The following is an 18,333-nucleotide window of genomic DNA, read 5'->3' as shown; positions in this document are numbered from 1 at the left end:
CAAAGGAAGCAAAAACATTGGAAAAAGTAAAGAAATATTAAAAATGATGCTAGAAGGTGGAAAATTATAGTTTTAAGGTGAAATGTGGTAAATTGGACACAAATGTTGCTATAATGTGTTAAGTATGATATTAGTAAGTTGTAGGAAAATAGTATGCACTGATAAAAACCCATGGAATTCTCTGAAAAAAAAACTTTGTAAAAGAGACGTTATGGTTAAGTTGCATCAATAAAAACCTATGAAATTCAATGAAAAAAGATAGTTAAAGGGACATTGTGATGTCATCTTTGATGTCCTGGGTGTTAGTCCTAGCAGTGCACGTTGGTGGCGCGAGTTATGGTTGCTTAGCTTACCATAACTGGCGAATTTCTGAGGTTTTTTGGTTTTACTGTAACCATAACGTCCCTGTAACAATGTTTTTCCATTGAATCTCACTCGGATTTCAGTTTTCTACATATTTGGAGGCAGTAATTGCCTCACCAAGCTTTTCTACGCCTAGTTTAATGAGGGGGGTCTGTCTCTGCTGCATTCAGTTTAAGGGAGGGGGGTTAAACTTCCTCTTCACTCCCCCATCTTGCAAAGTATTTTAGTTCTTACTTAATACTTTCAACCACACCCGTGTCCCCCTCCTTAATTATTGTTCAAACAGACATCCTATCACAATTCTACAATCGTCAGTACTAACATATTTATACTCCTTTCCTCTAAAACATGTGTGTCCCTAGCTACTTGTATTTACTTTTATTTGAGCCCTATCTTCATTCCCCAATTTACTTTAAACTAACTATATGCTTCAGAAAAAGTTCAGCCGTTATGCATTTTTTGAGAGATAGTCATTAACTTTAGGTAACTCAACAGCCCATTGTACTTTTCAGCCATATCGCGGCTCATTGTCCACATTTCTTTCTGTTACTCCCCGCTCACGACATCATGTTGCTCCCATTATGCTTATCCATGCATTTTTCCTCATGCAATAGTTGATTTTTATTTTCTTGCTGTTGATAAATCCTCTGCCCGACTCATCTTCGTTTGTCATCCGCTGACCGTCTGTGTCCTGTTGCCTTGGTCCTTCCTCTGAAGCTGTTTTGCAGCAAGTCTCCTGGGCCTTTTTTGATGCTTAGGCCAGGAGTTCATTGTCTCTTTTATCACCAAAAGTTCATTGTCTCTTTTATCACTCAAGGAACAATTAAGCATGGGGCACTCGCATTTCAACCGGAGACACAGGGATGGGGGAGTTTCTGCAAGAATCAGCAAATGTGGCTGAAATATGGGCACTGGTTGGGTTGCTTGATGACCTCGCTCAGCTTTTACGGCCAATTTTTGTGATCCATATAGGTCCCTCAATTTATACCTGTAAGATAAAACTGAATACGTTTTCTTCGCAAAATAAACATGTCTTCCTTTATTAGCACATTTCCTACCAACCCATCCCTTACAACCCCTTGGTTGTACATTCGGGCAACCTTATCCTGCCTTCTAAACTACACATTTTTCTGGACGTCCATGCCTCATAGAAAAACTCATTGTGACACATTTTTAAGTCATTCCTACCTCCTAGACAAACATTAGTTTAACACATTTTTTATACTGCTGGAACCTGGTATGTCTTTGAACAGTTATTTTATACAACCTGTCCTTCAGGGGACACATTTTCTCCTGAGGTCAACACATTCAGACCTAGGGAGGTAAAAATAACAATCAAAGAAGGGTGTCTTCTTCCGTTCCCGTCTTCTAGGCACATCCATAGCAGACGAAGATATTTCTTGGGGATCCCTGTTGTCTGTTGAAAATCAAAAGAGACACCATGGGTCATTCGGGTACTGGCAAGGGGGTTGTGGTTCTTCTCACCCAAACCCCCTTCCTCCTTTCTACTAACATAAAATACTCTCTGGATTCACTTCTATTTTTTTTTTCTTTTTCCCAGCCCATTTTACTCATGGGTCTTCCCTAACTTTTGGTGCACTTCAAAAATGATATTTTTCATCCCTTGTTCAATATCAGGGACACTACTCAATCTGGGGTGCTCTGGTTTGCTGCATGTGTTTCTTCAGCTTAGCAGAGCGTGCTTCATTCAGCTTAGCGGCACATGCTTCATTCAGCTTAGCGGAATGTGCTTTCCGGTCAGCTGTAAATACTTGCTCCTTACAGCTGACCAGAAAGCACATTTGGCATGATGAAGAAGCTAAAAGCAGCAAGAATTACTGCTTTTCGCTTCTTCATCCTTTTCCCGGTTGTCACTGGACAACATCCCTGGCTAATTCAACTATACTTAATCTAGCCTACCCTTGTTTTATATACTATGGCACCAATTCTTACTATGTGCCTTCATGTTTTATCGTAAACAGCAGTTTTTGCCTATTCTAAATAATTTTATACCTCTGCCAAATCAAACTTCTTTGGCATCATGAACACAAAAATAATTACCACCTTCAATTTGACTTTTGTTTTCTGCCTTTGTCTGAAGTGACCATGCTGTCATCTATTTTCTACTCTCTACTCTCTCCACACTGATTGCACCTATTTTGGGAAAAATGGCTACACACTTAAAAACATTGTGTCTCTTTCTACCTTTTTCTCTGTTACTCACCTGGATCCTCTTACTTTTAGTACTGATCACCGCGTGTTCACACCCTTGTAGTGTGAATCAGTATGTACCTCTTTTCCTTTTCTCCCTATGAAAGACCATGCAGACATTTCTCGTGTTTTCACGCAAAATCCACAAATGTTATCTGTAACATAAACCAAAATCGTTAGATACATTTAAAAATAGTATTTTACTTACCTCATTATATGTTCTTAAATTGGCCTTGTGCACACTGTTCTTTGTATGGTCAACCCAATTTTGGTCAACCATACTTCTTTTCTCGGTCTTCATGGTCACTGATGCTTTTTATTGCCCTACGCTCTTTTTTACTGTTGGTCAGGAAACCTCAATAGTGCTATTTGTTTTCTAATGTTTATTTTACCCATTTTATGCTCCTGGGTTTATTCCCTATCCCTTTATTCATTTGTCCAATCGTTCTTGCCTTCAATTCCCTTTTATTCATTTGGAAAAGGGAAGGCAGGGCTCCATAAGGAGAACCTCTCCCCTTTCCATTGGCGGCCGTGATCTGTAATTTTACACTTGATATTATACAATTTTGCTCTTTTTTTTTTCAGTGCTTAACAATAAGTGCTTTATAAATAAATAAAAATACAAAATTACTAATCATGCAAGGGATTCACATGCATCTCGCCACTCTGTTTCATGCTGTCCACCCCTCATTTACACTTTTGCTTCTCTGATGTGTGGGATAGACCACTTTCGACTCCCCTGTGCTACCCCTACCTGCACCACGTCCCCCCCGAATGGAACTGAACCCTTTGCCGCCCCTATCTCCTTACCTTAACCCAGCGTACATTTTGATAGCAGGCCAAGCGGACGACTGTCTGGGCCGCAGAGTGAGGAGGGGCTCCACAGAGGCAGGCGCAGTGGTCGAAGTGGGCGGGAGCCGTGCTCTATTTTTTTTGTTTTTGTTTTACTCTTCCCATTTCTTTTTTTCTTTTTTAAAGAATCCATTCCATTATGGTTTCTTTTTAAAAAATCCGTTCCAGTATGGTTTCATTTTAAAATAAAGTGTAGGAAGAAGTTGAACCTGCACTTCAGTTCACTGCACTGAGCATTCCCTTGGTTGGGGTTGATTAGCATGTGGAAGGGGACAGTGTCTCTCTCCCTGCAGGGCGACTGGATGAAGCTGAGAGGAGATGGGGGTCCCGGGGGGAACGCGAAGCGTTTCCCCCCGGGGAGTTTTTGGCACTGCACACGGCCAGCGAGTGGCCGTGGGGGGCAGAGCGCCTCCCGGGGGTATTTAAGGGCTCAGGGAAGGTTCGGGAGGCAGGCGACGGTTAGGACTTGGTGATTGGCCCGCCCTCCCACCCCGTCAATTTGGTTTTAGGCTGGTGTCTGGTTATGGAATATGGGGGGGTCCATTGTTCATGGGATTATGCGGGGGGTTTTAGATGACATGGCGAGTTTTTTATGAGTTTTGGGGTCTGTTAGGATGGTAGGGGTTGGTAGTTTTGTGTGACAGGTCAGGGCATTGTGAAAGTTTGTGTGTTATATATGTTGCTGATGTGGCAGGTCAGGCTGGCTGCAGGTCATAGGAAGGGGGAGTTTGGTGTAGAGGGGAGTTTGAAGGGTGTTGAAGTGGGTCGGGGCGCCGGGGGCATGGCCCCTTTTGATGTGGGGGGAGGGAAGCACAATAGGGGAATGACACGGGAAAGGATGGGGTGGCGCTGTTTGCACAAGCAGGTCACCCCGGGGGAACAGGTATTGAGCCTGGAGGGGCATGGCCCCTGGGAGAAAGCGGGATGCCTGGAAAAGGGGCAAGGAGACGGTAGGGTCCAAGGGATAATTAGGGAGGAAATGGGTTATTTAATTATTTAATTGTTGGGGGAAAATGAAAATGAAAATGTTTAATTTATTTAATTGGTTGTTAAAATATTTCTTTAGTTTGTTAGGCCATGGAGCCAGTTAAGCGTTTTGATTGTAAGCTTTGGCCTGTCACATTAAAGCGACCTTTTCCACTTTTAAATGAGTCTGGGTTTTTGTGCAGTAAGCCAAAAGAGACAAGTTCGGGGCAGTGGTCATTAGGATGAATGTGTACTGTTGCGGAAAGGAGTATCTGGGGGCAGGGTCGATACCTACTGTTTTCTTGCTTCCCTGTAGTTTGTGATTTAGATTGAGAGAGGTGTGGAGGCATCTGGCTCGGGGGAGGAGGAGGCAGGGATTGTCTGAGTGGGGGGGGGTTCCTTACTGGGCATATGCGCTCCTACACGACTGGGTATGGTTCGTGTTTGTTTTATGGGTTTGTTCATGTTGTTTGTTTGAAAAATGGGACGAGGCATGGGGCATCTGAGGGTCATATGGGTTCAGGGGTTAAAAGGTTCTCAGCAATAGGTCACAGGGGTTTCAGATCAGGGCAGCCCACAGGTGCTGTGTTACTCTTTTGGGCAAAGTGGAATTGTGGTGTTTGATGCATAACGTGAGGGGTCTGAAATCCCCCAGAAAATGTAACATTTCCGCCTATGCAATGACAACGGATAGATGTTGTGTTCCTTCTCACCTACGTAGGGCAGATGTGGGCCGGCTACCCACAAGGGAGTTCCCACAGCAGTTCTTTGCCATGCGTTATCTTATGAAGCGTGGGGTGGGTATCCTTGTGGGGAAAGGTTTCCCGCTTCAAGTGGAGAAGATAACATTGGATGGACAGGGGCATTTTATTTTCATAGCATACATGTTGGGGGGTGGGGGGATACGCAGGTTACCTTAGCATCCATTTATGGCCCGAATATGGGGAAGTGCGACTTCCTTGTTGAAGTCATAAGAGATCTCCTGGCATTTTCCAAGGGCCATTTTGTTTTGGGGTGTGACTTTAACCTTCCCATGGACCCCAACCTGGACGAGTCTAAAAGGGATTACTGGTGAGCGGTATGGCCCACTAATGTACTTCTCAGGCAGCTAGTGGATTTGCAGACGCTTGTCACCACCTACACCTGAATAACAGGGACTTTACCTTCTTTTCCCATGCCCACTGCATATATTCGAGAATAGACTACTTTTGGGTGGGCGAGTCTCTGATCTCTAGGGTGTGCAAAATTGATATAGGCACATGGCTCCAAGGTTACTCATGAGGTACAGGTTAGGGAAACAGCATATAAAGAAATGGGATGCGCAAGACCTTTTGCGCCTTGCAGGAGGTACAGAGTCAGGTTAATCTGCTTGAGACCTCGAGGGCAGAGTTTAGTATAATGCGGACCAAGCAAAAATACTTTGAAGAGGGTAACAAGGCAGGCAAGATCTTAGCTTGGAAACTTAAACAGAGGTTGGGAGCATTTAGGGTTGCTGAGATTCGGAATGGGGCTGCTAGGAAGCTCTGTGGTACTGCAGACATCCTGGGGGAGTATGACACCTTCTCCAGAACATTGTATACTTCTGATCAGCCCGACCTAGGCTCAATGCAGGGTTTCCTGTGTCAGTGCTCCATGCCCAAGCTCTCGGAGGAGTAACATGACCTTCTTGATGGTGAGGTTACCAAGGAGGAGATCCAGCAGGCTGTCTCTTCCCTGAAGGTGGGAAGATCTCCGGGCCTTGACATGCTGACATAATCCTTTTTAAGATACTCTCTGATAGCCTTTTCATGCCCCTCTGTTTACTTTTTAATTCAATGTTTTTACAGGGCTACTCAATTCACAACGTGGGCCAAGCTAGAATATCCCTCATCGCTAAGCCGGACAAGGACCCTAACTGCTTGTTACTCCTACAAGTCTATTGCTGTCTTGGATACTGACATCAAGCTCTACGCTAAAATGATGGCCTCAAGGCTGGACAAAGCTAAGCCACTGTTGGTGGGCTAGGACCAGGTGGGATGTGTTTTGGGTTGCCAGGGTGCAGATAACATCAGAGAAATCATGAATTTTATTGATGTGGTCTACCGGCCATTTTACTGGGGTTAGACATTCTCTTCTGGACTCATCCTGACAGTTCCCCAATTAAAGGCATGTTAGAGATGGGGCAATAGCTGTCTGGATTATGGCTCTGTTATGGACTTTTTGAGAGAAGGTCTGATGCATGCATAGTTCAACTGAGCTGGGACTCTTCCGGTGTTTATTATCCGGTCCTGGTTCTTGATCCGCAGTTGCTGCTGAGCCCCACAGTTCCCCCTTAGGTGTGTAGTCAACTACTGAAGGCTGACAGCAGAAGTCTCAACACCCCTGAAGGAAAAGGGGAAGTGGATAAAATAAAAAACAGAACAGAGGTCACTCTCTCCCTCCAACCAGCTGAGCGCCTTTTTTAGCCTCCCTGAGAGCTGGAAGGTATGATAAGTAGTTCTCTTCTACTCAAACTCTTGTTACATATCTTGCTTAAAGTTAAAGATTATGGATTTGAAACGACTAAGGAAGCTGTGTTTTGTCACCTGACTGATATGAGTTCTTGAACCTCTGGAGTTAGACTAGACTTGTAGTGGCTTGATTTGGATGAGTTGTCTCTAGTAAAAAGTGTCTCTACAACTGGAAGCTAGGAGAGCTGTTTAGAAGGTCCAAATATTCTACACCAAAAATGTTCACTTCCTGAAGAACTGTATGCACTGATATTTACTTTGGCTTTACTTCTCTCCCAATAACCAATGCGCTTAACGTTCAAAAAAGTGATTCTCCTGTTCTCTCAGTTCAGTGGATTCAAGTGACTCCATTATATTGCTTCCACCTTTTACTTGAAACTACTATATATAGAATGGAATTTCAATTTGTATCTTTACTGCAGATTGCTCTCTAGTTTGTTACTTTCCCAGAAACGAGAAATACTAATCACCTTCCCCTGCGCATGAGCAGGTGATTGGTGTTTTGACACACTGCTCAGGAGTAATGAGCGAGTGAACCGCGTATTACTCAAATTTCAATTGCTGTGGAACCTTCTATTAGTTTGCTCCTTTTCATGTTCTCTTTTGATCCTAACAGTTACAGATTTTATACTTTCTGAAGCGCATGAATGGGAAACAAATGTGCGCCCGACAAGGAAACAAAGTCTTCTTGGATTTCAAGTCTTTCTAAACATCAGTTTCTTGTTCTTCCCTAAAATGCTACAGACTGGGGAAGAACTACACAGAATCTAATGAACTCCTAACTCACTAAATACCTAAACTTTCTAAGATAACTTTTCAAACATACCTTAGTTCTTGAAACTATTTCTTGAATTGACATGAAGCTATGAAGACTCCTCTCAAAGTAGCCTAGAGCGCTGCGCTCCCACCAGATTGTCTGCTTATCTTGTCCCACAAAGTACTTGCTTCAAACCAGCTCCTTAATCAGTTTGGCCAGGAACACTAGGGATTACAATGGGGCGTAAACTCAGAAAACTCTTGAAACAGGACCTTCCTGTTCAAGGTAGGTCAATGAAAGGCAGTTTAGAACTCTGCAACTATTCCCATATACCATTGTCCTCCAATCATCTTGCCACTTTTTCATGACCAATCAATGCCCTGCTTCCTCACCACCATGCTGGATTGGGACACTCTCCCTCTAATATAATGGAAGTTAAGGATCAACCTGACCAAAGTGTAATAGAAACCCCTAACATAAGAAAGCATGGCAACATGGGAAACCTGACACTTATCAACTTGTTGAGGAAGGAAAGGAAGATGGGGGCTAAGTCTGGAGATTTCATTATTATTACACCTTTTTATTAAAATATAACACATCAAATGCAGCACATTCAAGGAGTTCATACAGCATTTTTATAAAATAAACATATAACGCTAACAGCGAGCAGAAACCTATTCATGGTACACCTTATGGCCAATGATCAAGATGCTCTGAATCTGCCTACAGGAGTCTCTTGGATCTGAGGCTCAAGTAGAGGGAGTGATTAACAATGCACAGTACCATCTCCGGGTACTAAGATTCGTCAAACCTCTCTTGTCACTCAATAATCGAGAGACCTTAAGGCAATCATTATCATAGTCCTCCAGAAGGAGATGGTTAGAATTGTTTGTCCTAGACTGATAAGCGGGGAAATGTCTTCTCTGTGAAAGGGACAGTGAGCTAAAGACTTGGTAGAGTCTCTCCCAGGGGTTATTCACCCAAGAACAAGTCATTGGGCTGTGTTCGTGCTGCTAGAGTGATTCCCAGACCCCCCTTTGTTTTGCATAAATTAACTTTGGGTCTCACCCTAAGTTACCAGGGCGATCCAGACGTGGACCCCGTGCTCACTGTTCTTAGAGAGGCACAGCCTCACCTCACTGATGATGCCCAACAAGGCTGAAACACGTGTATGGGGTTGCTGATGGTACTCTTGTTCAGAGGAGAATTGCCTAGCATTTCGGTGCTGGACTGTTCCTGGGCAGGACAAAGACTGATATGCGGGGACATTTCTCCTCTGTGAAAGGGACAGTGAGCTAAAGACTTTCCCACGGGTTATTCACCCAAGAACAGGTCATTGGGCTGTGTTCGTGCTGGTAGAGAGATTCCCAGACCCCACTTTGTTTTCTATCTAGGACCATGTAACCGATGACAGGAAAACAATTCACTGGCTCACTGTGCCAAATATAACACTGGCTCACTGTGCCAAATATAATCAAATGTAAAGCTCTCTCTTTGACCCATCGATGCATTTATGGATGTGTGCCTGGTTACCTCAAAAAGTAAATGAAACGGTATCCAGCGTTTATAATGAAAGAAAAATAACCGCACACTTTTTAAACGACACCTAAATAACGACAAAAAGTCGAATTGTTAAGTAAAGGTATATATGGGGTGAGGCAAGGGATTAAAAGGGGTGAGGGTTGGGGGAGGGTAAAAAGGCAGCAGAAACGGGAATTGTGGGGGGCCTCCAATTTAAAAAACCGAGGACTTAATGAAGCCATAAAGTGGCATAAGATTAAACAATGAAGGACGAACCTACTCCGGACAGGGGCAATTTAGCACATCTCTATCTAAAAACACAAGATTTGATAACATACTAGGCACCACGGCTGATCTTTTTCCTCCCCTGGTCCTCCTTTTCCCCAACCTCACACCTTGTTTATTGCCTCGATACAGACACAACGATGACTAATCTAGGGAACTTTAGCCCCACTTTAATTTAGCCACACAGAGACAAGCATATAAGCCTCTCTTAGACACTCACCACTCGATTAATACTTAGGCTCTATACGCCAGCTACACACAGAAGCGATGTTGTACCTTAGCCGTTTTACACCCACATGAAAAGAAGGGCATAAGTGGCGGGGGGTTATGTGAATTATGTCTGTTGAATTGTGAAAGGTGATTTGACATATGCACCCATAACATAAGACGGGTCGACATGGAGCTGGTATGTGGAATGCCAGACATTAAGAATTATTACAAGGAGTTATGTCAATATGCTCCCTTTACACCTGGCAGTCTGAAGAGCTATTGCATAGAGGATGTCAATTGGATTTACATCAGAATAATGAAGGTGGGTCATAAGGAAAATAACGCTTTTTTATAGAGGCCAGTGTTTAGACACGTCGGATCGTGAGATATATAAATATTTATTTCTTTTCTCACTGACCCCGATACCTAATTATTATGCTATAACCTAGCCGCACAAAGTTTTCCAGGCACAACTTTTGCAGAAGAGATGACTCTCGAGCGCAGTATGCACCAAGTCATGTCATATTACGGCATCGCTGTGAGGAATATATTAAGAGGAACTCTCTCCCCCACACGTAATTTAATCTACTGAATGGAACCGGAATTTATCTTACTTCTGGTTGTTTCCCTATAGCACTCTTATTTGTTATGGCTTGACTACCCGCCCTACTATATCTGCTCCAATATGGCGCCCGCTAAACAACCGAGCCACCATTAAAATAAAGAAAGTCCATTCAACTCTGTTACTCCAGCATTACCGTGACTACGGTTGCTAACAGAGGGAGGCGCGGACGACACTAGCTGCCATAGCCACTCTCGGCGCACCGAAGGAGGCACTGCCCCTCAACCCATGCAACGCAAAAGGTACGCATTTACTCAGCACAACGCGTGATCCCAATGTAATAAAGCACAAAAAGGGAATACAATATTTCCCCCCCTCTTATTCCTCACAACGAGCAGCAACGATTGCCATGAGCCACACGCGGGACCTGAGGACAAATTCCACAGATCGCGTCCTACTTAGTAACAATGTACCGTTACCGTACGTATACATATGCAAAGTTGCTCAACCACTGCCTTCACAATAGGCTATAGGACACACAATCTGATACACCATACTTCCTCTCTCCCCAGTTACACCCGAAACCACGGGCTGTGCCTGCATGGACTAGAGGCTACGGTTTGAAGACAGACACCCGCTGCACCCGCTCGCCCCTCATTTTAGAATCGGGGCTACAGATCCTCCATATGAGAGGTGAGTCTATAATCGGGCCATATATGACAATTGATTATTTTTTCTGTGTAGCCTGTGGGGACATCCACACTGGTAATGTTTTTAGCAACAAGAAAGGCAGACCTAACATCAGCTTTTCTATTGATTAGGCACAGGGAAGGATATCCAGAAGTCCTACCTCCAGCAATCACGCATGGTCTCGCCCTCTTAACACACCGACAAAGGTAAAAGACTTCTTACCTTTGTAGGTGGTAGACTCATTAAAAGAGTTGGAGTTTAACCTTGAGAATGAATAGCTCAAACTTAGTCTGTGTTTGTGTTTTCTGTCTGTTAGGGCAAGGAAGATGAGGAATTCCACGCTGGTCCTCATACTCAGATCACAGAACAGTCTAAATGCTTGTGCATGAACCAGGCTTTTTTTCTTCTGATGAATGTTCCAGATTTAATACCTATTTTGTGAACTAAAACATGTTGAGAAAGTGGATTGTCTAATTTGAAGACCGTGTTCAACCAGATGCAAATAACTAAAGAAGTTTATGCACAAAACCCTATGTTATTTCAATATGCTTGAAAACTAGGATACAACTGAATGTACAACTGATATTGTTAAGTTACCCTGGCCACATACGTGGTAATTTGGAAATGTGTTTTACCAATGAGAAGCCAATTGAAGTGTTGGTCTTTAAACAATTTTTGTGAAATCTAATGTATGCAGTTTAATGTTGAAATTCTTAATGATTACATTTGTTTTTAACCACTGGAAGTAATCTCCCCTTTCAGTTTTTCCTAACCCATCAGACCCGCCTCATTTTACATATTGTTTCGGCATCCAATGTCACACAATCTGCCAGCCACCACGCCACGTACTGTGATTGTAAAGCCAGGTAATATAATTCGAACCATGACAGCTCTACAGCCCCCATCTTCATACCTCAAGCGCAACAGCGCCGATGCAACCCTATGCCTCTTCCGGCCTCAGAGAAACACCTTTATAAGAGAATCCAAGGCCTTAAAGAATAAAAGCGGGTTGAGGAACATAATATTGGCAAAGTAATATCATAGGTGAGGTATTACCGCCATCTTGATCAGCGGCACTCTCTTCATTACAGAGAGCTGCAGTCGATTCCAGAAGTCTACTGACTCTGTTATCCCATCCAGGGCCTTAACTGTGTTGTGTGCATACGTGCACTTAGCCTGGTGCCGATATTTACACCCAAATATCTAAATGGATGGACTTCCCATTTGATGCCAACCACTGGGAGATCATCAATGTCATAAGTATGCATTGCTGCTAAGGGGAAAAGACACGTCTGGAGATTTTTGTAAAGATTGGGGGCACATGGATCCACAGGAGATCCTGATAGGTTTCATGAGTGTTATGACAGGTTCATAGGTATTTGTACTTAAAAGGATACGCTGTCAAGTTGTAAGGTAATCTCCAGTTGCTTTAATCAAGTTCTTCAGGTACATCAGATGTAGTCTGGTCCATCAGGAGATTAGGAAGTACTTATAAAAGGAACCCACTGGCTCCCACCACCCAGGCTCACATACCTCAACTGCCTAGGGCGGAACTGTATTCAGACCCAAACATTCCACAAGTGACATCACTCCATACATACCTCATCCAGGCAGGATGAATACACCGGAAGAAAGGCCAATTACAACAATGAGTAAATAGTAGCTTGTAGATCTTCTGCAGACAGATGGCGGAAAGACAATAGAGAGGAGGTAGTGGGAATTATTGGTGGGATCTCTCTGGCCTGCGGGTGGATTTCTAGGATCTTTTGGTTGAAATATTTAGCAATATGGTCACATAGCTCATATGTAGAGGTAGGACTTGCGTTACAGGCTTTAGTTTTTTTTTTAATTCTCTGATGATCTTATACATTTCCTTTCGCTGTGATGTGCCAAATCAAAGCGTTTGGAGTAGCATGCTTTCTTTGCTCTGAGTACTTCAGTCCCTGTGAAAGGCGTAACTGTTAGTGGTAGGCAAATTTGCTGGCATATAGATTGTTCTTTCTCCAGATATTCTCTAGTTTCCAGTTTTCCATTTTTAAGTGATTTAGTCTGGGGGTGAACCATTTGGGTAGTTTCTTTTTTTGGGATTTTTCTTTTTTTTTAAGGTTAATGCAATCCAACGCGGTAATAATACTGTTGTGAATGTGGTAGAGCTTTGCATCCATTGTGGTTGTTGGTCCATCTGTGGGTACAGTATATTTGGTTGCTTCTAGTCTTTCTAGTAGAGAGTTGATGTGTATTTCTTTCCATGGTCTGGTCATGGTCGATGGTTCTTTTGAAGATCCTGTGAGGCGTGGACGTGGTGTCTCTGTGAATATTGTGAATACGATCGATAAGTGATCCACTCAGGAGGGGTGCACTGGGAGCAGACAGCAATTATGTTTTAATTACAAACAAAATCCATCCAGAATGTGGTACTGAAGAGAGCAATGGAATCTCTGTACCGCACGCTATATTCATCTGTGCCAACCAAAATCAGGCTAGTTAACATCTGAAATATCAGGACATATTTCAGGCCACAATACATACTCTACACAGAAAGCGTTACTTATACGCAGCTTATTGGAATGCAGTATTCCCTACATAGATGGCCCACACCGCTAAACAACACTGAATAAAGAGACCGACCACGGTCCCCACCAAACAACCGAACACAAACAGAATCCAAGGAACGCACCCCACGACATACCATAAGACATCTTGAGAGATAGCCACAAGAGGAGGAACTATAGACTGGACACATAGACAGACCAAGACGAAATCACTTAGATGACTCATATACAGCATCCGGGCCATACCACACCCAAAGTTCAAGCAGACATATTCACATAGATGGTAGGGTAAGAGGCGACCACTACTCCTGCTCCGACACCCAAGGAGGAGAATAGACACTTCAACCTCACTATACATAGTTCATTAGAATACAACAGGGAATGCGTCGTGCCAAAAACTGAAATTTCTGCCAGGCGTGGGCCTCTCTCTCCCTTTCACGCCTTGAAACACTTGTGTATAGGCACATTACAAATGCCATATCATATCATATCATATCTCTATTCTAGCTGTGTTTTAGGATGGTAATGAATTATTCAGTGGTTTCTCACTCCAGCGAAGTGAGATACGATACTCAATTGCTCTGTTGGGCGTGGGCCTCTCCCCCATTATACATGACTCTCAAGTTTAGCCGTTTTCGCACCAGGCAGGATTCCCGAAACAAAGGCATTCAGGCATACTGTGATTAGCTGCAAAGCATATAACCCACTAACCAAAAAAAGCTCAAAACTTTCTACACACTTACCTTGCTCAAAAACTCACACAACCACCTCTCGCACCGCAAGCCGCATGGACTTCACCACACCGCTACAACACATAAACCGCACCCACAGCACACGAGGACTGACATTGCTCTGATACTCGCACCAAAAGTTCAGCACACGGTGTATACCGAGTTGAAGCTGCCAACAGAACACCACTCCTCTCAATATCCTACTCCCTCTCCACCCTACTAACCCATCCCACATTCTCGTTTGCAGATCCGCCAGAGCGCCTGGGGTCCAACTCTGTTGGTGACGGTGCGCGGTACAAATATCTTTAACATTTAACATTTAAGATAATGTTGATCATTTGTGTGGTACTCATCACAGGCTGAAATTTCACTTGGCTGAGTCTTGGCACCATCACCTGTGACCAATCGTCCTATCCTAACAAACGGGTGAGGAGAATGATATACTGTAGTGTTGGGTGCAGTGGATGTGGCTGGGGTTTGCTCCTTTGTATTTTTTGTATTTGTATTTATTTGTTACGTGCCGAAAGCCCGCAGGCATCAGGATGCGGACATACAGACAAAGGACTACATTAGAAACAAGACAAGGAACGTCCGGCCTAGATCAGGTTACATGGGAATTTATTTGAATAGTGTTTTCAGTTTCTTTTTGATGGCTGACAGTTGGTTTCTAGTCTGAGCATGGTCGGCAGTTTATTCCATTTTAGGGGTGCTTTGGGAACGAGCGTCCCATTCCATTTGCTTTCTTTGTGCGGGTGATCTTAGATAAGACTTGATTTTTAGATCTCATTTATCGTCCTGGTTCGTAAAAAGATATTTGCTCCTTTAGGTAAGAAGGGCAGGAGCCATAGAGTCAGTGATGGACGATTGAAACCGCTTTGAATGTAATGCGATCGTCTACCGCCAGCCAGTGTAAAGATTTCCGGTCCTCTGTGACATGGTTATTTCTGGGTTTCTTTTTTATGGCTCTCTCTCCTTGATGAGTACGACTCCACAATTGCTTTACCAGCCACCAGGTTGTTGTGCCTGTAGCTGGGGAGCCTCCACCTGATTCCATGGTTGTGTCTGAGGCAAGAGGGACCTTCGATCTTGAACAATACATTGGTTAGGGCCTAAAAAGTTGTGACATGGAAGTGAGCCATGTATAGGCGATGCATTTTTGATGTTTGCCCTGGGCACCATATTACCTGAAAATTGCCCGGACCTTACATCCTATGCCCTGCCAACCCCTTGCTCCAAGCTCCGTTCTCCTGTCACCCGCGCAAACCTGCCTCCTCCCCATTTTAAATTCTGCAGCACACCAGCTACCACGCACCTAAGTAGATTATGGAAAACGTCCATTGCCAAAGCAGAGCCCTTCTATGGATGTAAGAGGAGGAGCTAGTTATTTTCCATGCTATTCGTCACTGACTCCCATTGCTTTTGCACACCTTGGATGCTCGGTATTGTCTCTAAGTATATATGACGCCCAGCGTGCACATAGTTCGGTTTTTAGGATATTCTATGCAAAGACGATTTTTTACAACCGGCCTGGGCAACTATAAGACCCTACCTAAGCTGTTGCGAATGGGAAACTGCGCTACAAACGTTCACTCTATAATGATGTATATTGCGCTCATCTATGGCTTTATTGATTATGGGAGAACTATCTATGTAGATTTGTATCCCCCTTAACCTCCAGCTCTGTTTCACTTTATGGGGCTTATCTATACAAGCCTTTGTTATTACAAATGTTATGCTTTTATGGACGATTCTAACCAGAAATAAAGAGCACACTTTTGATGTAACTTCAACACCCATAATTTCCTATTTATCATAAGGCAGAGGCAGAGGGTAGATATCCCTCCACTCCTGACCTTCCTGTTCTTTAGTTATTTCTTAATTCAACAGGTCAACACAAAGATTGACTACCTTACAATCCAGTGGACCACTCTTCTATTTGTATCCCCCACCCTATTCCTTCGCCCCTCCACAAAACGTTCTTGTACTCTTTGCAACCCCTAATTATCCCCCATCTTGGCTCACAAACTCCAATGTGGCTGGCTCTCTCCACTTCATTCCTGCACCCACCTCATTCTATGTGCCTCTCAACCCCATGCACTGCCTCCGAGTCCTGCCTCTGCTGTTTTGCCCTGCGCCCTACCACTGCTATCCAACGTCTATCCCCCTCTTAAAATCAGCCAAGAAAGTCCACCTCTCCTCCATTGGGGAAACTTCTCAGGCTTTACGACCAGTCCTCTGAGCACCTCTTCTCCACTTAAATACAGTCCATTACAGCCTGACTTCAGCAATGAATGGATCTACTCAATGTTGTCTGTATTTACTGGACCTATTCAATTTCCCATTATTCTCTCCACCACCAAACAGACCGCAAATAGCCCTTCAGATCTCTCTATCCCTTTGTAAATTAGCCAGGTTAGGGACTGCTCCAGCCACTGTTCTTTTCTCCACAACGTTTCTGTTCTAAACGCTAACCCTGATCACCAATAAATCCAAATACATCACTGGTATTCCCATTCTATGCATTTCCTGGTCCTGACATTGTACAAGCTTGGAATCCCCCTGATAGTGGTAAGGGATCCCAAGCTGCATCACACAAGCTTGGGATTACTCTGACAGTGGAAGGGGATCCTACACTTCATCACACAAGCTTGTGATTCCCCTGACAGTGGTAGGGGATCCCAAGCTTCTTTACACAAGCTCGGGATTCCCCTGCCAGCGGTAGGGGATCCCACATTTCATCACACAAGCTTGGGATTCCCCTGACAGCGGTAGGGGATCCCAAGCTTCATTACACAAGCTCGGGATTCCCCTGCCAGCGGTAGGGGATCCCACATTTCATCACACAAGCTTGGTCTTCCCCTGACAGTGTTTCATCACACAAGCTTGGTATTCCCCTGACAGTGGTAGGGGTCCCAAGCTTTATCACGCAAGCTTGGGATTCCCCTGACAGCGGTAGGGGATCCCAAGCTTCATTACACAAGCTCGGGATTCCCCTGACAGCGGTAGGGGATCCCACATTTCATCACACAAGCTTGGTATTCCCCTGACAGTGGTAGGGGATCCCAAGCTTCATCACACAAGCTTGGGATTCCCCTGACAGCGGTAGGGGATCCCAAGCTTCATCACACAAGCTTGGGATTCTGCTGTCAGTGGTAGGGGATCCCAAGCTTCATCTCACAAGCTTGGAATCCCGGTGATCGTGGTAGGGGATCCCAAGCGTCATCACACAAGCTTGGAATCCCCTGATAGTGGTCCCAATGTTGCACAAGCAGTTTCTGCACTCAATCACTCTTGCAGATGTCCTTGTTTGATGTTACTTTGCTTCTTAGCCAAACTAGGTTTTGATCTGAAAACATAGTACTTAATGCCTGCCCATTTTGTGGTCATTTTCAGTAAATAAAAAGAAGTCAGTAAGTGTTAAAAGTCCACCAACAAAGAAAAGGCCTGTTAGCCCCTCCAGGAAGTCAGTCTCTGGTAGCCCTGCTAAGAAGGCCAGAGTTGGAAGCCTTCCTCCGACCCGGAAAGCCCAAAGCAATTCTAGAAGGTGCAGACAAGAAAGCCTTCCCAGAAAGGGGAAAACTAAGACCGAGATTAAGAAGTCCAAAGTTAAAGTCTCTGTTAAGAAGCCCAGCACTGGGATCCAGAAAAAGAAGATTCAAACAAAGGTTCACCCCAAGAAAAAAAAAGCCAAGGAGGTGCCTAAGACGGGAAAACAACCCAGCGCCTTGCCTGACAAGAAACCCACCCTTTCCGGTAAGTGCATGCTCAACATAGCAATGTTCATTGAAATAATATGAGAGCAGCAATGTGACCATTTAGAGTGCCATTACTGTTGACAAATCTGCAAGGCTGAGGTAGCGATACACTTCAAGCCCATGGCTGGATTTCCGCATCCAGCAGCGGCATTTGCTTATATATGTATAGATGCTTAGGTGGCCTGATCAATGCCAGTTTGTTACTTGCTCATTATTAACTGTTGAAACTCCATGCACGCTCATTCTGCCATCTGGTAGCAGCATGCAGAGCTCCGCCCTGTTGGAGGGACAGACTATCTAGACACCCTATATCTGCCATATCCTGACATTGGATAGAGTGATGGTGTTCGACAGCACGGAAGTGCCCTTAAATTGACGTACTCCTTTGA

The 18,333-nt window shown here is 44.1% G+C and overlaps 1 protein-coding gene across 1 annotated transcript in view; it reads left to right on the top strand.

The window, feature by feature from the left end:
• LOC138472018 (serine/arginine repetitive matrix protein 2-like) overlaps nucleotides 1-17,986 on the top strand; it is a 38,757-nt gene extending 20,771 nt beyond the window's left edge. The window contains exon 3 of the mRNA XM_069609968.1: nucleotides 17,583-17,986. Within this exon, the coding sequence (XP_069466069.1) occupies nucleotides 17,583-17,986 (404 nt within the window). The remainder of the gene's footprint in view (nucleotides 1-17,582) is intronic.
• Nucleotides 17,987-18,333: the final 347 nt, after the last annotated feature.

This window comes from Ambystoma mexicanum, chromosome 1p (genome assembly GCF_040938575.1).
Source record: "Ambystoma mexicanum isolate Mex_15411 chromosome 1p, UKY_AmexF1_1, whole genome shotgun sequence".
NCBI classification, from domain to species: Eukaryota; Metazoa; Chordata; class Amphibia; order Caudata; family Ambystomatidae; genus Ambystoma; species Ambystoma mexicanum.
This window is presented reverse-complemented; position numbering and strand designations above follow the sequence as displayed.